Source organism: Mustela nivalis, assembly GCF_964662115.1.
Source record: "Mustela nivalis genome assembly, contig: HAP1_SCAFFOLD_1865, whole genome shotgun sequence".
Taxonomy (NCBI): domain Eukaryota; kingdom Metazoa; phylum Chordata; class Mammalia; order Carnivora; family Mustelidae; genus Mustela; species Mustela nivalis.
Window position 1 is genome coordinate 48,759 of NW_028134799.1, and position 27,232 is coordinate 75,990.

At 36.3% G+C, this 27,232-nt stretch overlaps 1 protein-coding gene and 1 pseudogene across 5 annotated transcripts; both read left to right on the forward strand.

Annotated features, from left to right (window-relative positions):
* The first annotated feature begins 1,207 nt into the window (after positions 1 to 1,207).
* On the forward strand, positions 1,208 to 26,111 carry SLC35B3 (solute carrier family 35 member B3). Of its 4 annotated transcripts, none has more exons than XM_082750789.1 (11): positions 1,208 to 1,324; positions 4,934 to 5,069; positions 6,617 to 6,910; positions 8,979 to 9,100; positions 12,661 to 12,815; positions 14,098 to 14,205; positions 18,462 to 18,559; positions 21,198 to 21,290; positions 21,698 to 21,809; positions 24,394 to 24,463; positions 25,485 to 26,111. In XM_082750789.1, the coding sequence occupies exons 3-11, from the start codon at positions 6,710 to 6,712 to the stop codon at positions 25,633 to 25,635; spliced, it is 1,110 nt and encodes a 369-aa protein (XP_082606915.1). In that variant the 5' UTR covers positions 1,208 to 1,324; positions 4,934 to 5,069; positions 6,617 to 6,709; the 3' UTR covers positions 25,636 to 26,111. The 4 variants fall into 4 exon arrangements, with proteins under 4 accessions (XP_082606915.1, XP_082606914.1, XP_082606917.1 ...); XM_082750790.1 differs by lacking the exon at positions 1,208 to 1,324 and adding an exon at positions 3,085 to 3,210; XM_082750788.1 differs by lacking the exon at positions 4,934 to 5,069 and having other exon boundaries at positions 1,215 to 1,324.
* On the forward strand, positions 14,883 to 16,182 carry LOC309858107 (protein arginine N-methyltransferase 1 pseudogene; annotated as a pseudogene). Its single transcript has one exon. The product of its transcript is annotated as a protein arginine N-methyltransferase 1 pseudogene (transcript).
* Positions 26,112 to 27,232: the final 1,121 nt, after the last annotated feature.

The following is a 27,232-nucleotide window of genomic DNA, read 5'->3' on the forward strand; positions in this document are numbered from 1 at the left end:
ATGACCCATGCATATGCCCATTTAATAGGAGCTCAATAAATGTTGCCTAAATGCTTTTAAATCTACATTATTTAGGTAACAGCATGGCATCATTAAAGGCTTTGTCATTTACTGTTTCTTTAGGAAATTCAAATTCTCTAAGTCTTAATTTCACCACTTGTAAAATGCTGGTAACACTGGTGTTAAATAATTAGTAAGGATTAAATAAAAAAGCCAAGCCAGACTCACCACTTATAGTAAACATTATCTGCTACTCTTATATAAACCCTCACATCCAATACAAAATACAAGTGCTGCCCTTCCTGTATAAGTCCTGTGACATTTTAAAAGCTACACATAACTGACTGGATTCTAACATATATATATTAACCCAGTCTATCGCTTTCTGGCTATCTAAATCATGCACTCAAAAATGTCCCGGCTTCCTTGCAGTAATCTTTGCCTTCCATGTCATTTTATTGTTACCTAAAAATATCACAGCTATCCCACCGTGGTGTTTATCTCAATAAATCCCAGTGATTGTAGATGCAGCCCTCAATGCAGGATAAATGTTTATAGTTTTGATAGCTGGTAAAGCCATGGGCTTTACATTCGGAGCAGTAAGTGGCATTGTCGAAACAATGCTGGCAACATTCGTGTCACATTGCAAGGCCTGGGGTTGCTGTAGCTACGAGGTGAATTATAACGTCAGAAGCAACCCAAGTGCGCCTTCAGTCCACCTTCACCAGAAAGCAGGCGCAAGTCAGGCAAGAGCATGAAACCAGAGACAGGTAGAGGGACCATACCAACTCATCTGGATCGAGAAAAGGGAAGAGGGGAGCCAAGGGTTTCTAAATCCAGATTCAACATTCTCCACTAGACTTCCTTCTCCAAGTCAGCACAGGGCCATTGCATGGTCTCCTGCGTGGTGGCCCACCGGGTGCCAGGGCCCAGGGAGGACTAGGCCTCAGCAACCCGGAAAGCTGCAGAGGCTCAGAGACCAGCAACGAGCGAACACTGATCGGAGGTTGACAATTCCCCACCGGATCGACGTTCACGGCTCCTACGCCATTTTCAGAGGCTGCAGAAGCGCATCCCTCGCACCCTCAAGCTCACTTTGCGCTCTTCCCGCGTTCGGGAGAGGAGAGAGCATGCGCGAGAGGTAACCACGCCCCCGCCGCCGAACGGCCCCAGACCGGCGAGGGGGCGGGGCCGCGCAAGTGCGCTCGCGCAAGGAGACACGTAGGCGGAAGTGGCGTGCGCGGCGCCGGGGATGCGAGCACCTTGCGAGGAGGCGGCGACCGCTGTGGAAAGTGCGGGAGTAGGCGGAGAGGAGAAGCAGGAGGTGATGGCGACGGACTTGGGGAGGGGGAGCGCTCCGTCTGGCTGGCGCCACTCGGGCTGGGGTCACCCTTTCAGGTGACATACCGACTCTGGAGTAGATGTGTGACCCCCGGCCCTTCGCCGTGTTTGGGACCCAGACGGCCCCTCTCCCCAGAGAATCTGGACGTAGTTTATCTTCATCAATAACGGGCGTGGGGGATCGGGATGGAAGGCACCGGTGACTTCCTATTTTAAAGAACGGAAACCTACTGGCTGGGTTTCTGGGGAGGAGTATGTCCTCCTCCTCGCCCCCTTTCCGCCCTGTGGCTGGCTAGAACTCCCTGAGGTCCCCGTCTGTGGACTCTGAGGTCACTTCCAGGAGGGCCTTTTAGGCTTAGAATAAGGGGCCTCCGGAGGACTGTCTGTCGCCTGGGTTCCCAGGGCTGCATCTTAGTTGAGAGCGACTTCCGGGTTCTCTGTTAGTTAGGGTTCAGGTTACTCTGCCGAACATTTAATTTGTAGTGCAAGGTGATTGTTCTTGCCAGGTTATTAAGCTTAGGTGATACATTTCCACTGGAAGTATGCAAACTCTCCAGTCTGTGCAGCTTAATTTTCTCCCCCACCTTTCCCCTCCCCCTTCCCCCCAAGAAATACTGAAAGAAGGTGGAATGCTTTGGTGTGCTCGCGGAGGGTTTTTTAGTGTTGGGTATATGCGCTTCTTCCATGAGGACCTCAGAGGTTGAGAATTGGTTTTTGGAGTAATGCTTTCCTAAGTGAATTGGGGTAGTTTGGAGCTTGGAAGAGAGAGCTGCAGCAGCATTTTGAAAATAATTTACATCAGTGTTTGTACTTAATTTGTACTTAATTTCTTAATATATATCAACTCCTAAATTTAGATTTTATCCCTTGAAAAAAATAGAGTAACCATCAAGAAGGAGCGCACGGTTTCTTGAACTTCGTGTAATGAAGTGTGTACAGAGACATGAGACCGACTCTTGTATTTCACTGTTTTATAATCACGACCCATAGGTCACAATATTTAGAGTTCACTTAATTTATATATAGTGCAAAGTTATTTTATTTGTAACATTGAGTGTGACAAAATACAGAATCAAGTTTGTTCTGGTTATTTACACTGTGATGACATGATTTCCTCATATTCTTCCCTTTTGTAGTGGGAGACTTTTCTTCTGAAGATTGGAAAAAAACTAGATTAAGACATTAATTGAAATAATTTTGACTTAAGTAGGTCATTGTAAGTCAGTGTTACCACCAGTTATTTATAATTTTTAAATATCAATATGCTCTAGAAATTGCTGCCTTTTTATTCCAGTTTAGCAGTTATTTTGTACCCCCAAGTAACATTAAATATCTGTGTTGACTTTAGGAAGAGGCCTCATCCAGTGATTCACACCTGTGGGTTTTTTGTTCTTAGTTCAAGGGGTTATTGTGAATTCCTAAAGCAAAGCAAAATGTTGCTCGTTTAATTTGAAAATAGTTTTTATGCTTGATTTTAGTTTTCCTGCACCAAAAGGGCATTGGCCTAGTTTCTTTAGTTGTTGATTAATATCCATCGTTAGTGAAATGGAAGGCATGTGGCAAGCATTAAGGATCACGGTTACCAGGTATCGGAGTTCACAGCATCATCTGTCACGTGAACTGACCAGTGATGTTCTGATTAATAAAAGTGCATTCTGAATGCAAGGCCTTGTAGGGCAGATTTTCTGGTGCTGGTACCTCAAGTAAGCAAAGGAAGTGAATTTATTTCCGTGTTCATTTCAGATGCTTTGTGGGAAATTTCAGTGGAGATGTCAATATTTTGGCACAGATATCCAAGAAGTGACAGTGCTGAAGGGATTTAACTCTACATGTCTGGCACAGATCTGCGACTCCTAAGATTGCCAATAGGTGTGTTAAAAGCAGCAAATTGTCGGAAAGGGGCAGGATGCTACTGACTGAATGGTGCTTACTAAAGTGCAATAGAGCCCTCCATTTCATATCTTACACTTCTGCTATGTGTGAAAATATTATGAAGATGGTCTTGTCTCTTCCCTTAAAGATGTCATAAATTTGTGAGAGCAGACCCCAAAACAAAAAGGCCATTCTGATCTAGGTATTTGTAAAAATCTTTATAAAGTGCTATGAGAGTCCAGAAATCAACCAGCTTATAATTTGTAGGACTTTAATCAGAAGTGAGGCATAATGAGCATTCATGTTAAGTGTGAAAGAGGGATTGGAAAGGGAAGAAGAGATTATAAACAGGCTAATCTAGTAATCTAGGCAAGAGAAAACAGCTGCTAATGGTAGGGTCAGAAACAGATTCTTGGTACATTTATGGATGTAGAATCAACAGGAATGTTGGCAAAATATAGAATGTGAGGAAAAGAAAAGAGTCTAATAAGTTCCAGATTTTTTGCATCATACCAGTAAGTGACATTGGGACTATAGGAAGAGCAGGTTTGTTTGGAGGAACATAGTGAGTTCAGCCCTGGACACTTTTAAAATAAGTTGCCAGTGGAACTCATGAGTAGAAATGCTTTCAAAGAAGCATTTGGAAATGGAAATCTGGATCCCAGAAGAGAAGTCTGGGTTGGAAATCCGGATTCATATTTCCAGCTGCACATCAAAAGGGTGAGAATCTGTGTCAGCAGACCATATCACACTAGCAATAGTTAAAAAAATTGAATGGCATCCAACATTAATGGTCTGTCTTACTATATTCTAGGCACTTTTACATTCATTTCATTTAATCCTGACAAAAATTCTACCATAGGCACATTTTTTGTTAAGTTTAGGAGGGTTAAGTAACGTCTGCAAGGCTTTTCAGCTATCAGTATCAAAACTGGTACTGAACTCAGATCTGTCAAAATCCAGCCCTGGGGAAAGGCTTCTCATTATGGTAGCTGTAATTTTATTGGATCATTACAGTGTGCCAGCCATTTTGCTAAGTTACAAACACCTCCAGCAGAAGTTGGGGGGAGGGGATAAGTTTTTGATACTAACAAAAGTAAGAAAGAGGTCTTCTAGAAGTTTTATTTATCTCTCTATGTAAATAGATACACATTTGCACATTTCCCCCAACCTCTCTGTTTTCTATACGATTTTTAGTTTTGCTCACAAAGTTTGCCAGCACCAGAGTACATTTGAAAAATCAGTTTGGATAGACAGCACGTGATTGCAGGGTGGAGTTTTGAGGACATCCAGGGGAAGGGACAGTTTATTTGGTTCATCAGAGTATTTGTGCGGAGTATGTGTGCATATGCGCAGAGTATGCCAGATACCAAGGATGCCTAGACAAGTAAGATTTGAGTCTTGCCTTTCCAGTGCTCTTCCCTCCCAGCTCAGGGAATTTAGGGAGGGTATCACAAAGGAAGAAGCACTAAGCTTATTTCAAATCCTGAAAGAAGACATTGGGCTGAAAGAACATCATGAACGCAAGGCAAGGGTATTTGAAAGTTCATGGTCTTTTTTAGGAATGTATTTTCAGGAATGTATTAGTAGTTCATTGTGGACAGTTTAAGGCTTGACTGGAAGGGGTGGAGGGAGGAGATTTATTTGAATTGTACTCTGTATCCATGCCTATGCACATGGAAAGTAGTTACTCCAGGTTTTTGTTTCTTCTCCATTCAAGATCATGTAAAGCATGGTTTATAAGGAAAGTCAAATCTGAAGGGTATCCTGCAAGATGACTTAAAAAGTCTTAACTCAGAGATGTCTGATTGAAACAGTGTGGGAAGGAAGAACAATATATAAAGAAGAAGAAACAGGTAAAAGAAAAGAAATAGAGTAAAACTTGTTAAAATTATGCTTTTTCTATTTAGAAATTGGCAGGTGCCCTGTAAAATAAGTGTTCTTTGATGCCTGAGTTAGTTACAAGTTGTATTCAGAACCTTGATCCCAATTTAAATTACTGAAGATAGCTTGCTTAATCTCTATAACAGCAAAGGAGAAGTGATCATGAAGAAGTGATGCTAATTCTTGCCATTTTTAAACCATCATGACAGTTTCTTTTAAAAAAGATTTCCAGATCTGTCAGAATTATGCTTCTCTATCCTCTTTCTTCAGCTATTCTAAATTTTAGTTCCCATTGGGATTGTAACAGATAGTAGGTCTTTTCTAGGAAGATAATATTTTCATCCTCAGGTGGTTCTTTGTCATAATTCTTCACTCTGTCTTCAACCTCCACATGGAACTCATTCTTTCGTGGTTATAAATCCAAAGTGAAATGGACAGTCATCTATGGGACCCTCATGTTGTTTTTTGTTTTTTTGTTTTTCACAGACTAACAAAAAATGATGTTTTCCGGCTTTTTATAATTCCAGAGGCTTCTTTCTTATATTTATAAAATATAATTTTGTATATTTCTTTCTCATATTTATAAAACAGATGTATTGAGGTAAAATTGTTACACACACACAGAAATTGCATGTTTAACATACACAATTTAGTGAGTTTGGACACATGCAGGTATACCTTTGGTACCATCACCATAACGATCAAGGTAATACACATTTGTCACCTCCATAAGCTTCCATGTTTTCCCCTTTGTGTGTGTGTGTGGTTAAGAATGTTTACCATGGTATCTGTCCTCTTAACAGATTTTTAAGTGCACACCACTGGGTTTTTAACTGTAGACACTATGTCATATTAGTAGGTCTCTAGAACTTACTCATCTTACAGAACTACAATTTGATACTCATTGAACAACAACTCCCCAAAGACTTTTTAAATTAAAATGATTGTCTCCAAAGGAAGAAAACTTTTACTTTTAACCTAAGAAAGGCGGTTGATAAAGCATATTTTTCTTTTTGTTGTCTCTGATAAATCTAGCTTTTCTAAATAACTTAAGTTCTTTGAGTTTATTCTAAAACATCATTAACAAATACATTTTACGGTTGACTTAGTATTTAAAGGAGCATCAGCTCATTTCTGCAAAGACTGACATTAATGTTGAAGATGTCACTCATAAACTATCATGCATAGATAATTACAAATGATATCTTTAATACATACAAAATCCATAATAAAAGCATGTTTACTTTGATGAAGTAAACTCCAAGTTTGCTTTTGATTTTTGCTGTGGAAATGAGAATGGCATATATTTAGTGGTGTATTGGTCTTTATCAGAGAAGATAAATTGGAAAGTAGACATTGTTTTTGGTTGCTTGGAAGCTTGTATGGAGAAATTAATATATTAATATCCAGAAAGAATCAGATTTTCCTATATAATTCTTAAAGGGTGATGTGAAATATTTGTAGCATAATATCTTATGATCCAAATGTTTTTGCTTTAATTGCTTATTTCCTTCTTTAGGACTTAACTCAGCAAGCAAAAGAAACACTGAACAAAGGAGAGGAAACCAATAAAGATAATTTTAGAAGCACTGAATGCAGCAAAACAAGAACAATGGATCTCAAGTTCAACAACTCCAGGAAATATATTTCTATCACTGTCCCTTCCAAAACACAGACAATGTCACCACACATCAAGTCAATAGATGACATTGTAGTACTTGGCATAAATCTCAGCAGATTTAACAAACTTACTCAGTTTTTCATATGTGTTGCTGGAGTTTTTGTATTTTACCTAATTTATGGATATTTACAGGTAAAAAATAGTTACTTATTTACAAGATGCTATTTGTAACAGTTGAGGTCAATATGGTCATTACTAATAGTTTTGTCCAAGATAGTTTTCTGCATAGGATACAACTTTATTCACATTTTTGAGTTTTATAGTATAGAAAAAGTTAGTCTGCTACTTTTAGCAGGGATCAAAATTTCACAGTTAAATATTTCAGATGGGGAGAAGGGAGCAGAGACAAACTTAAAAAGTAAAATTATGAAAAAATTTGAAATACGTTAACAAAATGTAGGTGATGATTGTACCCATGTGTTTCTAAAAGAGAGTGATTCAAGTATTCAGTGGTATTTTGGAACATAATTCTCCAAAAAAATTGAATGATAATGCAAAAGCCATAATTTAGTCGGTTGTTGATTCTTGGAGCTCAATAATAAAAGATAATTTTTGCAAAAGTATATGAGGATGCTATATACTTTTTCCAGGAGTTTCTTTTTAATCCTGTACCATCTGAATTGCTTTTTTTAATGAAGCACCTGTTGTGTTCTCATTCTTTTTACCTTCCTCTTCAAATCTAATTTTGTCAGAACCTTATTTTTCTGTGATTTTTATTGGTGCAAAACATTTCTGACATTGCTACAAATTGTCTTCTGTTTGTATTATGTTACGGGATAGTTATATACCGTTGACTAGCAGCAAATTCCTGACCTTCAGGAACATGGGCTGGATGGGTGAAGAGCCAGGCTAGTGTAAACAGAATGTTTGGGGACTACTTCTTAATTGTCAGTTCATTAGTATTTTCAGCCATTAACAACTTTGCTTTTTTAGGCAGCTTTCTAATGTAAGAAAACTTTTTATAATTCAAGAAATGGAAATAGATGTGTTTTGTTGAGCTAGTTAATATTTCTGGTATTGTTTAGTGTTAATCAGTTAAAGTGATCTTAAAAATTATCGTACTCTTTTCCATTGTCCTGTAGAGATGTAATATAAAAGGAAGTATAAATAAAGAAAACGGTAGAATTGACTGTTCCTTAGATTGTAAAAATTCTATAAGGAGTATTAGTGTAAAACAAAAACTTGATTTAAAAATCTTAATATTTATAAAAACTAATTACCCCACTGGCGGATGATACAAAAATTCAGATATCACAATGAAGAACAATGAAAAATAGTAAATTTTATCAAACACAGGTTTTAATTTCTTGTTGAGAAACTTTTTTTTTTTTAATGCCATTGTTAAAAAATTTGGGGCAGAGTTAGCCATTGCCAAAAGGAATATGAATTAGAAATTTACAAATTTTAATTATCTTTTTCTGTTTGATAAATTGTCGGATTTTAATTTATAACAATGCAAAGCTTTTAAAGTTAAATAAACATTGCTTTTACTTTGTGAAAACTAACACTGCTAATAACTCTTACATATAATAGCATATTAAAATAGTTTAAAGAAAATGTCGGTTAAGCCAAGTATTGGAATACCTCTTACTGACTTGTTAATGGGTTATTAATAATTAATGTAAAGTTACTTCATAATATAACATTATGTTTGACAAAGTAGCCATTCCCTTTACATGTAGAAAATTTTATATAATCTGTGGCACAAATATTCCAAAAAATCACATTATTAGTTTGAACTGATTAAATTCCTATAGAAAAAGAAGTCTGAGATAATAGACTTCTAATGAAATATATTTGTTATACAGTAAATGAGTCTTTGAACCAACTATCTTTCTCATTGTTGGGGCAATTCTTAATTTTGGCAATCTTTCTTTTTTTTTTCCTTTTTTTTTTTTTTTTTTTTTTTTTTGTTGTTGTTGTTGTTCTTAAAGAAAAGCCTGGGATAACATTTCTTCATAGTTATCCCTCCTTCCCTTTGCTTTTCTCATCTGAATATCTAACATCAGTTCTTCAGAATGGCCTCCTGAACTTCTCTGATTTTACGAGAAGCCTTGAGATTTGGGTGTTTTTTTGCTTTTTATATTTTGTTGTTGGGGGTGAGCCTTGGGTTCTTTTTAAAATGTTGTGTTTGTAGGAATTTATTGTGAGGAAATTGATCTGTCCCAGAATTTAACAGTATTAATACATCTTTTGACAGGAATTAATATTTTCAATGGAGGGTTTTAAGTCCTATGGCTGGTACCTTACTTTAGTACAGTTTGCATTTTACTCCATATTTGGCCTAATAGAACTTCAGCTTATTCAGGACAAAAGGAGAAGGTATGTGTTTTGTTTTTATTTTTTTGACAGATCATTAATAGTAGTTAAATTCTTTGTTTTGTTCTTTGGGAATATGGAGTATCTTATACATGAAATATATGCATTTGCAGTTAAGACATATCAAATACCCAATAATTTTTATCAGTATAATCAACTTACAAAAAATATTAAATATAGTTCAGTTGTACACTGAAGAAAGTGGTCTCTCTTTTAGTGTAATGTTATCAGAAAAATGTGGTTTAGGATCAAATTATGATAAATATATCTTGAAACAAAGTATTCAGATGGTACATACGTGTTTTTATAAATTTAACTGAAATGAGTGTAATTACTGAAAGGTTTACAGTGCTAAGAAAGATCAAAGTGGTGAAATGAACGATCAATGTCACTTTTATAGTGGTTTTTAAAATGCACGATTAATATTTTGTGGGATATATCCTGTTTAACATTGTGTTCTTTATAGTGTGCAGTCACTGAGACTGCATGTTTAGACATCAGAGAAGCATGCCTTTTCATCAGAGCCAAAGGAGTTTGTTGACAACATTTTACATTAACCATCTAGATTTGAGAAATATCTTGAAATACTTTTAATGGTACACAGAACAATATGCAATAAAAACTTGATTATGAACAGGAGGAGGTTAGGAGGTTGAATGTACCTTCTTAGTAAATGTCAGTGTGGTTATCCTGTCATACCAGGCTCTAAGATGTGAATATTTCATGTAGACACTGAACAGTTTAAATGCAGCAAGGAACTATAATACTGATAGCCTGTCTTCAATGATAGAAATGTTTAGTCTTTCAGTAAAAATAAAAAAATACTCACAGTTACTATTTTTCTTACAAAAATGTTTTTTGTATTTGTCTGAAGGTAACTGTAAAATTTTAAATATTTAAGTCTGTCATAACAGTATTCCTTCATAGTTCTAATTTTGCCTCTCAATCTCTCTTTATTGCCAATAAATTATTCTAGCAGTGATAGTAAAAAAAATGTTTGAATCTGAGGTTAGCGTCTATATTATTTTCATGCTCTGAAGCTGCAGTACTTGGCCATATAGGTGATAGAATAATTAAATATATCTGTCAAGACTAATGTATAAGAAAGCATGATGATTCATTACCAGTTGCAAACTGCTGGACGTCTGTTTCCAAAGTAAAATAATCTAATGCTATCTTTATAAAATGGAAAGCAACACAAAGATCTATCTCCTTTAAAAAAGATACACCTCTGGGGTGCCTTGGTGGCTAAGTCAGTTAAGCATCCTACTCTTAATCTCAGCTCAGGTCTTGATCTCAGGGTCCTGAGTTCAAACCCCACACTGGGTTCCACACTGGGCTTGGAGCCTACTTAAAAAAAAAAAAAAAAAAAAAAAAAAATACACCTTGCTTGCATCTACCCAAATGAAATAGGGAGTGAGTCTCCAGCCATGTTTATCCCAAGCCTTAAACCAGATAACCATAACATTTTTTTTTACCATAATCATATTTTTAAAGATAAAATAATTTGTGTTGATTTAGACATAAATGAAGGAGAAGAATTTACAGACATATAATAAATATAATTATGAATTGAAACTTTTTCATTTCCAAGGCACATTAAAAAATATTTTTAGAAAAAGCCTTTAAAGGTATGTTACAGTGAAAATATGCTAAATGACATATTTCTGAATTGAAGTGGCCCTGCTCTTTAGACCTTTAAGTAGCCAAACTCTTTGCTTAGTTTTCTCTTTTTTTCTTTCTTTTTTCCTATGTTTATATGAATACTATATACTTGAAAGAGTAAAGGATTTGAAGTCAGAAAACATGTATTTGAGTCTTGGCATGGCCTCTAATTAACTCTCTTTAGACCTCTAGGGAGTTGCTTAAATTCGCTGACATTTGAGGATCAAATGTGTAATGTGCGGGGGGTGCATTGTAAGCCTTAACACCCTAAATACACGACTTGTTATTTTTCACCAAAGTTACCTTGTAACTTTATTATTACTTTGCATGAGGTTTTAATAAAGGAGATCTGTCACATTGGTTGTGAAGGGGCTGTTGAAAGTCACAGCCCACCCCTCTGCCTAAAGAAGTAAGAATTTGGGATACTAAATAAAACAGCCACGCGGCACTCAAGAGGAAAATGATGAATCTAATGTCCTGGTCTCACCAGTGGCTGAACACACCGCGAGGAGGACTGGGGTTTTCATGCATCTATACAGCAGGTTGCTGTCAGAGTTTTGACCCTCTGAATATAGGCCTCCTGAATTTTAGGTTCCTTTTCTTTCTACCTGTGGTTGTTACTTCTATAATCACCATTCCTTGTGATTTTTTTCTGACTTGAGGCAAAAAAAAAAAAATTTATTTTCTGGCCACTGTGTGCAATTTATGTCTGAGGAAATTGGACCACTGTGACTTCTATCATTATTGGAGGAGCAGTGCTGTCCTTCCTGATAATACCTCACTGAGGATTAAGCCCCACAGATGGCGTAGAAATCCTTGTTTGGGTAACACCGATGCATATGTGCATGCCAGGTTATTTCTGCATGGACTTTAAATGTTGACTAGTGTATTAGTAGTAAAGTAGGAAAGGCCTCAAATTGAAATATAAGTGGAAAAGATATATTTTAATTGAATTTTCCAGTAAATTATTTTGCCTTATATCTAGCCAAATAAAAAAATAAGGAGGAATTTTGTTGTCTTGATTTAAATGTGAACACAAATCCCAAAGTGGAAGCTACTTCCAAGTATGCAGCATAATCTGATTATGTGAATAGTACTTCATGTATTAGTCACACCAGTGTACAAGATTATTTTAGACCATTAAATATCTTGTCAAAGTGAGCATATGCTTGCAATAATATTGCAAAATTCTGAAGATGCCAAATTAAACACCCCTTTAGGAAATTCAGATAGAACCCAAAGTAGTGATTTGGGATCGTGAGGAGAGAATCAGAATCTCCATCTTGAAGAGTTGATTATTGTAACATCTTGTGGAATACAGAGTTAAAGTTGACATCGTGGTAATAAAAACCATGTTTAGAGTTTTAAGCTGCCATTCCAGAATATCTGCAGATATTCTGTTCAGGTTATTTTAGCAGAAGGGCTGAATGTATTTTTCCTAATGCTAGATGGGAACATTAGGAAACAGAACAACAATTTAGAAGTTGAAAATTAGTTAAGGTGCCTTTTACTGTTATGGGGGTCAATATTATTTAAGACTCAACTCTTTTTTCCTAAATTTAGTCAAGATAGTTTTTATATATATGGTAGAACGGCTGTTAAAAAAAAAAACTTCTTACCAGCATTTTTTTTTATACCATCTGGAAGAATCTATGTAACTCTGACACGATTTTTTCACACAATTGAAAGTTCTCGCTTGTGATTGATTAAATAAGGGTAAATTGTTGTTTTTACCAACATTCTTTCATATAAGTGTGATAACTTTTAAAATAGTGCTATTTCACCAATAGTGCTAGAAATATTCACAGAAATTAGGCAGTTACACATTGTAAACACATTATCTTACAGTAGTATGAATTGGGTCCCAAAATGAAGATTTTAAAAATTGTCTTTTACAGAATACCAGGAAAAACCTACATGATAATAGCTTTTCTAACTGTGGGTACTATGGGGTTATCAAATACTTCCTTGGGCTACCTGAATTATCCTACCCAAGTCATCTTCAAGTGCTGCAAATTGATTCCTGTTATGCTAGGAGGAGTTTTTATTCAAGGTATAGTAATGATATATTTTCATACTGTTTGAAACTAATAGGATATGTTATGGCATCTAGCATTAGGAAAAACATTAAACTCTAGTTAAATATTTTCAGTAAACATTCTCAATACTAGAACAGTTCTGAGTGACATCTTATAAAAATAAGGTATTATAAAAACACTGATACTTCTGTGATATCTCCTAGTACTAGAAATCAGTAATTCGGATTTAAGAAAGATAAAAAATAGTATTTTATTATTTTTTTTCTTTTAATCTGGAATCTACCACATTTCCAAAAATACTGTGTTCATGTATTAAAGGCATAGCTCAGAAATACCTGGAAAACCCCCTTTTTCAGCTCTTTCATTCTTCTGCTCCTCAGGGCTCCTCCTTCTCCCTTCATTATACAAATGGGCAATTCTCACTATGAAGTAAGCTTAACCTGAGCAGAACTGCTTTTTTACCTAGTCTGCTGGCTTATTGGCTTCCTAGATCCCCAACTAAGTTACAAGCTATTGTGGAAAAAGGAGTAAAGAAGAAATTGTAATAGCAAGTGGAACAAGTTTTTGTTATTCATGTCATTTTGTTATTCATGAGAAATACTTACATTGATAATCAAGGGCCTTTGTATCACTGAAGTTCTTATACAGCCCAACTTCATTTTTTACATTTGATGCCTGCCCACAGAGGCCCTCTAATGAAAGTATGTCTGCTGGCTACTTCACATATAATTTTAGGGTAAATGTTCATGCAGGAAAAAGTACTGACACAAATTCCTATTAAAAACCACATGCATGTATAATATTTCCTTAGCAATCCTTGTGAAAAAGTTACAGTACATGATTTTATTGAAATGTGGATATACTGTAACAGGTTAATTCTCACCAATCTAGAAGTTATCTGATTATGGTAGTTGTAAACTTAAACAGTTCTATAACCTGAATAATTGCTCTGGTTACTTTGCAAATGTATAAACTATAAGAAAATTAATACCTTCTATTATATATGAAGTAAAGGAGGCACTCGTGTCCACAAACTCTAGTCTGTTTATTCACTCTCATAATATGTAAAGTAGGATCTTCTGTCTGACTTACAAGGACATGTTGGTGCTCACTGGTCATTAATTCTCAGAAGCCCTTCTTCTGTGACTGCCTCAGGCGTTGATCTAAGTGTTCGTCATACACTTTTGACTTTGGGTATAAAGAGCAGATCCTGCTCAACTTGGTTAGACACATAGTCTAAAACTGTGCCAAGTGGGCATTTGCGTAATGAGCTTGGCTTTCATTTATTTGACACAGGGAAGCGCTATAACATTGCAGATGTGTCTGCTGCAGTATGTATGAGTCTTGGCCTGATATGGTTCACCCTTGCTGACAGCACGATTGCACCTAATTTCAACCTGACAGGTAAGGGAAATATTTGGGCTCCTGGATTTTGCAGCTATTTTGGTTTAAGAGTAAGAACTTTTGCAATTTCGTAAGAATTTCAAAGGATGGTATGACATCTGTGATTTTCATATCTAACATAAAGCTTTCAGACTTTCCATATAAGATATAGTAAAAATATTATGGTCCTGGCAAGGTAAGAGTTATTTTTAGTGCTCTTGTATTTTGACCTGACAGGAAGCTGTTTGGCCAGTCAAAATCTGCGATTAGGTGCATCGTAGAGAAATTTCTCATGGTCGGAGCTGGAAGTTTACACATGAGTTATAGACAAATCACATCAGTAACTTTTTATTCTCTTTTTTTAAAATTGAAATTGTACATTTATTTGTCATTGTTTTAGCTGAAGAGGGAAAGTTATGTTATATGTTAATACTGAACTCTGTGCTCTAAATGTGGTTAGAATCTAAAGTGCCTGAACTTTCCACCATGAAGTTACCTTACAGTGTGCCAGATAGACCTTTGTAAATAAAATTTAGATTCTTCACAGACAGAATAGGTATTATAGGATATTTAGAACTAAATAAGTATAAATGTGTTACAATAATTGTTTTTATTCTAAAGACCTTGAAGAGAAATTATTATGTGTACAATATTATCATACTTACATTACTGAGTTTTATTCATAAGCTTATTATCATCCCATCTACTAGCCTGACAGAAACAATATTTAAAATACTTAGGTGTTGGAAGGGGCCTCTTTGGGCAAGAGGAGGAGTGGGTATGAATGAAGATGGCGGCACCCAAGGCAACAAACTACATCATGGAGGTCTCCTGTAACCAGACAGAAAGCAGCAAGAAACCCATGGCTGAAGACGTGATGATGACATCCAGAGGTTATTACTTTGATTCCTGTGCTCACTTCGGCCTTCAGGAAGAGATGTTGAAAGATGAGGTGCACAGCCTCACATACCAAAACTCCATTTCAGAACTGGCAGCTCTTTAAGGACAAGGTGGTGTTGGATGTGGGCTCAGGCACATGGATCCTCTATGTTTGCTCCCAAGGCTAGAGCCCACGAGGTCATTGGGAACAAGGGTTCCAGTATCTCTGATTATGCAGTGAAGATTGTCAAAGCCAAGTTGGACCACATGATGACTGCCATCAAGAGGAAGGCGGAGGAAGCACTTTGGTGGAGAAGGTGGACATCATTAGTGAGTGGATGAGCTATTGCTTCTTCTATGGATCAGTGCTCAGTGAGGTGCTCTGTGCTCCAGATAAGTGGCAGGCACCTGGTGGCCTAATATTCCCATACCAAGCCACTCTATATATAACAGCCATTGAAGACAGGCAGTACAAAGATGACAAGAGCTACTGGTGGGAGAATGTATATGGCTATGACATGTCTTATATTAATGATGTGTCCTTCAAGGAGCCCTTGGTAGATGTGGTGCACCCCATGCAGCTGGTTACCAAGGCCTACCTCGTAAAGGAGTGGGCATCTACACTATCAAGATAGAAGACCTGACTTTCACGTCTCCGGAGCTTCTGCCTGCAAGTGAAGTGGAATGACCTGTGGCTTACCTCAATATCAAGTCCCTTGCTGCTGCAAGAGGACAGGCTTCACCAGTCCCAAGTCCCTGTACGTATGGTGGAGCAGTATTCTACATGGAAGACTACCTGACAGTGAAGACTGGTGAGAGCTGTGGCACCCCTGGCATGCGACCAGTGCCAAGAATAATCATGACCTGGACTTCACCATTGACATGGACTTCATGGGCAAGCTCTGTGGGCTTTCCCCTAACTGTTGGTGGCACCCGGTTTCTCCCATCCCAGCCAGGCCAGGCCTGCATGGGCCGGGGGCTACAGCCTTCTAAGGCAGTTTTGGGCTTTCCCTTCCTCCCTTCCATCTCAGGGAGTTTTAGGGGTCTGGGCTGGGAAGGTCACACCGTGACTGTTTTTCATAATTTATGCTTTTATATGGTTGCATTTATACCAGTAGATCCTCAGCAGGGGGAAAAAAATAAAAAGGTGTTCAGAGAAACTCTGAAAAATGGGAAAAAATTCTAATTATTCATGAGAAGAAAAGTATTACATAAAGAAAATCATTTACATCAGCTTTGTTGTTCTTTCCAAGAATCAAAACTTTTCTTACTGGCTATGAGTCAACCTTCTTTATTAACTTTCTTAACCAGGCTAAGTTAGTGGATTTAAATGTAACCAGTATAGGCAATTGGAGCAACCCTTTTGACAACCAGAAGATTCTGGTGGAACCTATTACATCTCTTTCAATTTTGATTGTTCAGAGTATAAGTGATCACTACTTTGATGAGTTTTACTCTGGAAAGCTTATAGTGATAGATGTGTCTTACATGGCTTAGATTTTTCAGGAACACTTCATGTCAGCAACACAAAGAGGAAGACTGTATATGAAAACTGAGGTAATTGACTCTTTTTTTTTTTATGAAAAAGCAGTTTTAGAGAAGGCACAGAATTTGCAGTTAGAGACATGGCTTCCAGTTCTGTTCAGGTCACTTAAAATTATAATCATGGGTAGATTGTCAGACCCCTTTATGCTTCCCTTTTAAAACAGAGCTAAATGATGATAGCTTGCCTTACACAAGGCCAGTGGGAGGGTTGACTGAAGTGATGAAATAATAGATAAGAAAGTGTATACACTTGCTGCGCATGGGGGACAATGATGGAATGAGGTAGTGACAGTAGTCCTGCAACTTCTCACGGTGATGTAGTGCCAACCCATTCTGACTCCCCAGGAAATATTTGGTAAGAGAATTGAAACTTAATAGTATTTCATCATTAGGAATAACTGATGAGCACTTATCACAGCCCCTAGTCTGACAATATATTATCTAAAAGAGATTGGATTAACTATTAAGATGGTTACTTAAGGTAGACTTAAATAAAACTTTGAATGTATAAAGTGAATATATCAGAATTTACTTATTCAGATAAATGTCTGCCTTTAAATATTCTCTTCAGGGTGCAGTTCAGGTATTTTCACACCATTGTCATTGCTCAGAACATTTTTGGAATGTCTTCGAATAGCCTGTTAGTAGCGAGGATATTGTATTCAGGGTCTTCAACAGAAGCTTGTCTTTTTGTTTTGACAAATTTGATACTTGAAATAAGGAAAAGAGCATTCAGAATCAAGTTTGGTGGATAAAAATGTATGATTTGATAATAAATGCCACAAAGTGAGATGATCAAAAGGCAAATTGAAGAATAAGTCTGAAGACTTGAAAGTTCTCTATTAAATGCATACACGTATATTTTTCTTCTCCCTGTAATTGCTTATACCTTGTTAAAAAATAATGCAAAAGGGAAACTTCCTTAAATCCCATCAGACTCCCGGAGGTAACCAACGCTGCCTTTTGTTCTTTCTGTAAAGCACCATGGCTGGTGACCAGGGTCCCACACACTTGCCGTTAACAGCCTGCTTCTCAGGTAGACATGCTCATTTGCATGAGTGTTGATTTCCAGCTTTGTGTATGCCAGTTGTACCTATTCCAATAACCATGTAATAATATTACTTAAATTGTTCAAAAACAATTTGAAGAAAGACAGAATAGTTTCTGTTAAGTTAATTGAAACAGTTTGGTTGACTCGTCAATAAAATCACTAGGAAACAACTGTAAAAAAATATCATACAAGTGTGAAAGAATTCTTTCACTTTCACCCAACTGAGAAGTTCCTGCATTTTCCATGTGCCTTTTAACAGAAACAACTAGGAAAGCATTAACAATGTGTGTTGCAAGTGTGGTTTATACAGAGGAGAACGTACATAATTTAAGTTGGGACCCGCACTGAGAGAAAAGACCTTGGCAACTGTGCGCATGTTCTTGAGTTCTAAATGAAATGATTTTAGTAATGTAGGTAACACTTTTTATGATTTCCCTCCTCGTCTGATTTTTTCAATTAACCGACTAACTGCTAGTTCCGGTAGTGCTCCCAAGAATTTCTTCTATAGTTGTTTAATACAGTATTCCTTTCAAACATTCCATCCTACTTAAAAGCAGAACTATTACTTGATCTAATAGGGAAACAAAATAAGCCTGAATATAATTTATTAGTGCCGGTTACTTGTGTTTTTAACATATCTGTGGCCATTACAGCTGTTGTAGATAAAAATCAACTTTTACTGAAACAGGGTGATTTAAGATCTGCTTTTGTTTTTTTTACCCCAATTAAATCTCTGATAAATCTTGATTGTTGTTCGCCTATTTAAATAAAGAGGTTGTGTTTCTCCTATGCTTTCTTAAAGGTGTGATCCTTATTTCCCTGGCACTGTGCGCAGATGCTGTCATCGGAAATGTTCAAGAGAAAGCTATGAAACTGCATAATGCTTCTAATTCAGAAATGGTAAGTACCCCAGCGCTTTTTCTTCACAGCAGATAGACGCAGAAGTGGTGATGTGTTTAACCTGATGAAATAGTTATGGTATTAAGGACTTGTATGGCATTTTTAAACTAGTTTGCGTCATCATTTTTGTAAAAGTAATACATTAAAACATCATGAGAACTAAAACGTAAAGGTACCACTACCCCTGCCAAGAGCTTATCGTATAATATTTGATAAATTTTTTCATTTGTAGGATATTTTTTACATATTAAAAATTTGCTTTCTTCATCACTTTTCTCTCTTTGTATTTGGTATTGTTTTCCATTTAGAAGTTTGTCATTTTAATGATTCCCCTTTTTCTTCATGGGTTCTGACTACCTATTATGATTGAAAAGGGCTTTCCCAACTTTGAAGATTTAAGAATTTTACCCATGTTGTCTACTCATGTTATGATTGCCTTTTTAATTAATTTTTTGTTTGTTTGCTTGTTTTTGTGTTTTTATTTTTTTATTTTAAAGAGTGAGAGAGATGAGGGGGTGGCATATGGAGAAAGGGAGAGAGAATTTTAAGCAGGCTCCACTCCCAGCTCAGCACCTGACATGGGACTCAGTGTTGTAACCTGAGACTGACCTCACCAAAATCAAGAATCGGACGTTTAACCAACTGAGCCACCCAGGCTTCCCTAAATAAGTCTTTGATCCAACCAGAACTTTAAAAAACTTTCTTCTTTATCTATCTACTTGCCCCAGTATCATTTATTGAAAAATCTACTTTTCCAGCAGAAGGGCCTTCTTTATCATATAATATATTTTTTTAAGATTTTATTTATTTATTTGATAGAGATCACAAATAGGCAGAGAGGCAGGCAGAGAGGGAGGAAGAAGCAGGCTCCCTGCTGAGCAGAGAGCCTGATGCGGGGCTCGATCCCAAGACCCTGAGATCATGATCTGAGCCGAAGGCAGAGGCTTAACCCTCTGAGCCACCCAGGCGCCCCATCATATAATATTCTAATGGAGGATTCAGAGTAGTATTCTTTTGAATTCACTTCTGCACCAAAACCATATGATGACAGCAGCTTTATCATACATTTACCATCTGCTAGGACTAGCCAGGAATATTCCTTTTGTTTTTTGAATATTACTACCATTAGTTATTCTGGGCTATTCAGATCCCCCAAATAAACTAGAAAACACCATTGTTAATTGTGATTAGTATGGCATTGAACTATAAGTTAAGTTAGGGAGAATGGCATCTATACACTTGAGTCTTTTTCAGTTCAAGAATAAGGTATGATTGGGGCACCTGGGTGGCTCAGTGGGTTAAGCATCTGCCTTTGGCTCAGGTAATGATCTCAGGGTCCTGGGATTGAACCCCACATCACCCTCCTCCTCTCTCTCTCTGCCTGCCTCTCTGCCTACTTGTGATCTCTGTCAAATAAATAATAAAATCTTAAAAAAAAAATAAGGTATGACTTTGCTTTTATTCAAGTGGCTTTTTTTAAATGTCCCTTAGATTCTTATTAAATTTTTTTCATATAAATCCAACATATTTCTTATTGAAGTTATTGTTAGGGGGTTCATCTTTTTGCTGTTGTTACTGCAAATAATGCCCTTTCTTTCCTTACATCTTCTACCTGGTTGGTATTTGGATATAGGAAAGTTATCATGTGTATGTGTACATTAATTTGACAGCCAACCCCTTGCTAGACAGAGAGCATACCACATGAAGGGTATATAGGAATGGTGTTTCCTGTTACTTTGTTTTGTCAGCAGAATGGGCATCTTTAAGGAGTCTTTAATCTCGGTCAGAAGTTTTCTTGAAATTCATCACCACTCTTCCTAGATAAGGAATCAAGAAAGTATAAGTAGCTAGAAAGTTGCTATAATACAGTGGTTAAGTGCTTAGAGTCTGGACTAGGATTGCTTCATCTATATCCTAGCTTTACAGTTCTCTTATTGGGGGAAAATGACTTATTATCTCTAAGTTTTAGTTTCTTTTATCTGCAGACTAAGGATTGATCATTTAAGAGTGTCTAACTCATAGGCTGGCTGTGAGAAGTAGGTGAACTAATTCATGTAGAGCGTGATTAGCACATTATTATTAGCATTATTAGTACCTGACTGGTCACAGGTGCGCAAGTATGACGACAATGCCCTGCTGATTGTGCATAAGAGGAGTTTAAGGAGCTGGGCTAGAGAGATTGTAGGAAAACTGAGAAATCCAGCAATAGGTATGCCCCTGCTTAGTTTCATTATCTGTTAATATCTTTAGAAACTTAATGTTTGGGTTTTCTGATGTTTAATAAGTAGCTTGTGAGGTTTTTTTGTTTTACGTGTGTTTTTGGAACCCCAAAGTTCAGATGTGGTTTAAATTCCGTAAGCAAGCCAGGCAAATAAATGAATATTATATAACTGTATCCATGGAAGGATCAGTACTGCTATGTTACAATGTACGTAAAATAAACCTAAACTTTCATAAACAGGCTCAGTCATTATCTCCAGAAAGCTAAGCCATATCGAAACAATGATGTCATTTAAAAATGGTTTGTTCTTCAGATTTAATTGAGTAGATTAATTGAGCCATATATTGTGACTCCTTCATTTTCTGCCTTTGGTTTGATAGCATTTTCTTATCCACTTTATTTTTTTATCTACCATAGGTTTTGTATTCATATTCAATCGGTTTTGTGTACATTTTATTGGGATTGACATGCACTAGTGGATTAAGCCCTGCAGTAACATTTTGTTCAAAGGTAAACACTAATCACATTTTTAAAAATAAACATCTCCCATTAAATAGTTCCCTCTGTATTTCTTGTTCAAAAAGATTATTTTTTATGTAATTTGATAACTCCTTTAATATAATATATGCAGATCAGAAATTATTTCAGAAATGAAATGATTTGTATTTAAACTTACTGTATCCTTTCTTTACCCTGTAAGTTAATTTTTAAGCGATTCATAATGTAAAAGTTGGGGATTTTTAATTTCATCATTGTTTTCCATTAAATCAGAACTAAATAAGAATCTTTGCTTGACTGAATTGTTGAATGGCTTATTATTGCTCAGGAAGTTGATTAAAATCTGTAGTTTTATTTCATTTGTAATACCTCAGGGTTTGTTTTGCATTTTCCTAACAGGCTTTTTTTATATGTTGCAGAACCCAATTCAGACTTATGGTTATGCTTTTCTTTTTTCCCTCACTGGGTATTTTGGAATCTCCTTTGTTCTGGCTCTGATTAAAATTTTCGGTGCACTTCTTGCTGTAACAGGTAGGAATGATACACCTGCTGAGATTATGAAATAATCATTTAAATTTTCTCTGATACTGCTTTTCAAAAGATACGGGCAGCATCTGCTCTGCATTAAAAAGAAAATTGTTATATTTTCATCAATTTATTTTTTGGCTTATGGTGTTTTAAAATTCTAAAGACAATGATGTTTCCTCATAATTTTTTATTTGAAGGGTTAATTTTAAAATCAAATATATACATTTATCTAAATAGTAACTTTTAAATACATTAGAAGGACGTTTTATTAAAAAGTATGATGGGCTGAATATCCTCAGAGAAAAAGCCTGCTTTTGTATGCACTTTTAATTTACAACTGAAAACTCCCATTTTGATGCACTTAAAGTACGGCAGGTATATTTTAAACAAAGTTTTTTGGATGGACCTTTCATTTGTACACTTTCTAGGGAATTAATCAGATTATCCTTTCTAGTCCCTAATAGTTATCATGCACCTGCCTTATGCAGGAACTTTGGCACTTTAGAGGAATGGGGGTTGAACTGGTTTTGCTTTGGAGGAGTCAGGAAAACAGATGAGGGGCTACAGATGAAGCCGCATGAGGAGGACAGATGACTCCGTGTGCTAACCTTATAGCATTTGCCCAGTGAATGGTCCAGATAACAAATGCTGTCGGCCTCTTCCATATGGAGAGAGCCCTGAGTGAAACCCAGGATTGGGAACAGTGTGGCATTGCCCTGAAGGGCGCTGGATTGAGATGTCAGTGATGTTTAATGACATGTCACTTGGAGAATAACTCTCTCCTCTTCTCTGGGTTGGACTTAACCATTTCTATCAGAGATACATAGGACTTACATTATAATGCATACATGCATTAGTCATTTACCTGATTTTAATATTTCATTGTTTTAGGGGAATAATACTTCTTCTAATACTACAGCGTCAATTAAGCAAAGGAATAAATACCTCTCTCTCTATAAAAGTTTATTTGCTTCATAACGTTTGTCTTTACTTACTCACATAGGATTCCCCTTTTTACTTATTTTATGACTCCCCTTTTTAAAGTTTACATTGCTAACGGTAAACAGAGGACATGTCATTGTAGATCAGGCTGTATCCACAATCTCTCAAGTCATCTCATGCTACCAAGAAAGGTTGCGAATTCATATACTTAGCTTGGGTTCCAGTTTTGCTCATAAGATAACTGTTCAGAAAGGGTTTGATGTCAGTTGATATGTATTGATTAAACCCTGTGATTGGTATAAAAAATGTGAGATGCCGCCCTTACCTTGAAGGTGCAGGCAGGTTTATTTCTGCCTCATGTAGAAGAAATTCAGCTGTAGTAATAGTGGCCACATGCATATCTGTTATTATGTACCAGGAGCCATTGTACATGTACATATTCATTTTGATCTTGCAATAATCCCATATGTTATTGTTCCATTTTACGAAGGATCGACTGAGGCACAGGGAGGTGAAGTGACTTGCCCAGTGGTCAACCAGCTAGTAGGTTGCAGAATCAGGATTCCAAGCGAGGCAGTCTGGCTCCATCCTGTGCTCTTAACCCACATGTTATCCTTCCTCCTGTCCTGGTGTGGTGGCGTCACACTCATTAGGAAACCAGGCTTCTTCTGTCTTCTCTGCCATCTTCATCGTCTTTGCACGCAGCAGGAAGGGAGAAGATGGACACACCTTTCTCTTTATGGAATTGTCCTAGAAAGCACACTTCCTAGAAATAGCACTTTTGCTCTTTCTTTGGCCCAGATGTTGTCACATGTCAACACCTAACTGCAGAGAAGGCGGAAGGTATGCCCGTAATAGGGAGTCCATTTTACTAACACAGAAGGAAAAACAGATTTGGGGAATCAGGCTCTGACACATTTCCGAAACCGATTCTTCATTTGGAGTTCATTTCTTTATGCTTTGGATAGTAAGTGCCAGGAGCTGTAGAATCCAGAGATAGAGGATGACTAAGATGAGAAACTAAGTAAAGCTCAGCATCTAGAGGAGGAGAGCAACTCATAATGCAGAGTGGGGCAGAAGACATGATGGAGACATACTGCCAAGGTCCTCTCTCTACATGGGTGGGACCGGGAGGAGGGTTTCAAACCTGACGGCAGACTTGAAGGTCAGACTTAAAAGGTAAAAGTCAATCCAGATGTGTAAAGAGGACCATAAAGATTATTCATCGTGTTACCCAGAAATGACCGTGATTAAGATATTAGTGTGTGCTTCAGCTTACTACTTTTAAAGATTAGCCCCTGCTCTACCTAATCATACATTCCTTGGGAAAGCCTATCTTTCCTAACAGACTGAGTGTTTTTAAGGGATGACCTGCCTCCCTAGTGTCATGGCCTTTATCAAGTACTTACTACAGTTGTTCTTAACATGTAACCGTATGATTTAATGTCTATACCCTTCTTAGACTGTAAACACCATAGCAGCAGCAACAGTGACTCTCTGTTTGGTTTTTGCTTTCCATCGTTTTCTTGGCGTGTCGCACAGATCTGGTACAAAGTAGGGTCTGTAAATATTTGTTGAAAGTAATTTCTAAAATATTACCAAGATGGTAGGCACATTCTAAACCAGCCTTTTTTTCTTCCCACAGTGACAACAGGAAGAAAAGCCATGACCATTGTACTTTCATTTATGTTTTTTGCTAAACCATTCACATTTCAGTAAGTACTTTTTAATTCAACAAGTTTCTCTACTTCTAGATACCTGGTTTCATATTTCCTCCTAAGCAGCCTTAATTTCTTAAAAAAAAAAATGTGTTTCATCTAGAGCCCTAGTTTATTGATGTGTCTTCTGCTATTTCAAAAATTTAATTATTTTGAAGAAATCATATTGTGCGTTTAAATTGCCTAACCAGAGTCCCAATGCGATTGTGACCCCATTTCCAATATAAATGAATGTGAGTGATGTCTTGAGATTAAAGGATTCCACCTTGCCCTGATACATACACACATACATTTGAAACCATTTATATATACGCATAGTTTTTAAAGTTGTTATTTGTCATCCTCTCCCACAAAGGATTTGAGGTAGAGAATTATGCTGTAAGTTTATTTAGTTTATGGCTTCCTATAAAACATTGACTATTTTCTCAATTGTCTAGTATGCATTTGAAATCGTATCATTTAAATTTATGCTGCTTAATAATTGAGAAGAATCAAACCTAGAAATTATTATTGTGTAAGCTTAAAAATAACCACAAGATAAATTTCAGTCTGTATTGTTTTCTATAAATTAGTTTCTCTTTCCCTATATGCTAGGTATACATTACAGCAATCTATGTCAGCTCCCCTACTTTCTCAGCATGTGCAACTTTTTATCTCCTATGTGCTACCCAACTGGGATAAACCTCCGGACTGCCATCGCAGATGGACCTACTCGGTGCTTTAAGTGTACTCTTAGACTATTGATTAGGACATGGACTTGAACTTGCTGTTATCTTCAAAGTTCAGATGACCTACATTTAGGATTTTGTAAAGTCTCTCTGTAGATACTTAACATAAATGAGATGGAATTCTATCTAATCTGATCTAAAAATACCATTTTTTATTTTAATGCCATTGTAGGCCTCCGATAGCAAAATTTTATTTTATTGCAGAATTATTGTGAACTTATCACCAGTTCTGTGGTTAACAATAAATTGTTACCTCGATACTAATATTTTTTCCTTCTTTCTCTTCTTAGGTACGTGTGGTCTGGTTTGTTAGTTGTCCTTGGTATATTTCTCAATGTTTACAGCAAAAATATGGATAAAATAAGACTGCCATCACTATATGATCTGATAAACAAAACAGTAGAAATGAGGAAGTCAAGGACGTTGGCACAAACTGTATAGGCAGTAATTCATCCTACTTAAAATAGAATTCTAAGGGAACAATCATCAAATAATTAATTTTCCAAAGGGATTGTTATAAAAACCAAAGGATCTGAAGGCATGCTCTCCGTTTGTGGATGGGTCAGCTATGAAGTCAGCCTCTTTCACAGAGCACTTGTTTAACTGTTTGACTTCTGAAGCAGTCAAGAGAGCCGCATCTGCCACACCTTAGAATAAAATGTCAGTGTGAAGGACTAATTCTTAGCATTCTGTTGAGAATTTCACTGGAAATGGACCATGTTGCAAAACTAATTGGATATCATCATGACATTTCAAAGAAATTGATATAGTAATATCAATTTAGATTGTTTGGTCTTTGTTCCTTTTGCTGGTATTATTTAAATGATTCTCTGTTATAAGAGTGAACACATGATTTAAAGTCTAGAAAGAATAACTTCATTATAAATAAAAATTATTCTGTGATTTTTTTAAATAAATATGTTGTTAGAAGTTTGTTATGAAGAGGGAAGTGAAGCCTTTTTGGTAGTAAGGCTTTATGTAAACTTCAAACCTTAGGCTTTTCTCTGATCATTTAAAAGTATTCTTTAGAGAAAACATGATTTAAGTTTTCTGTGGAATATAGACCGTCTAACAAAAGGAATCATCACCCTGCATCCTGTAAGTATGTATCACAAGAAAAACTTGTTACTATCCATCAAAGAAGTGCTAAAAGATTTAATGATTTGGATTTTTTAATTAAAGAAAAAATAATTCATGTCTTAAATTATAATTAAATAATAAAACTATCATAGTTTTTCTCATAAAACTGAAATTTAATTTGACAGCTTGAAGATTAAATAGGGTAAATGTAAGAAACACAAGTAGATTTTAGCAAATTTGTGTAATAGGTAGTTTGCAGTTTTGAGTCAAAACTTATAAAGCTTTTGGCCTTTAATGTTTTAGCAGTGAGGTTTGGAATTGCTTCCAGTATATTAAAAAAATCATCTCAATCTTCATTTTCAGTATAAGTGATTCTAGTTTTAAAACAGCTTAGTTTCTGCCTTCTTAGTGATATCACTTACATTTTGTGAGTATGATATTCTTGGAATATTTAATCTCATTCTTAAAATTCCATTGTATTCCGATGGTGACTTTACTAGTAGGTGTATACGTGGGTACAACAGAGGCTATAATAATTTAAGGATTTAGCATAAGGAATTCTGACTGATTTTCGTTTGTCATATATTAAAATACTATGAGGGTATTTTTCCCCAAGTGGTGATTATATTTATGTTTCCGTATTTTGAAATGAAAGGAATCTTAGTTGGTATTTTACTATGCCTTCTTAAACTCTTAAAATGGTAAGGATTTGTACTTTAAAAATGATTTTCCAGGTTCTTGATATGATGTTAACTTTTCAAAGCATCCTTTTATGCCCACTTTTTTTTTTTCACCTTTGACTATTAAGAATTCTTCCTCCCACCCCCCACTTTCAAGCAGTTTAACACTGCTCAAAAATTGGTTTGCCAGCCTAACCGTTTATACTCCCATTTGCTTTTTCTTTTTTTTTTTTTTTTAACCTCCCATCAAATGAAGGTGAACCTCATCTCACTTATTT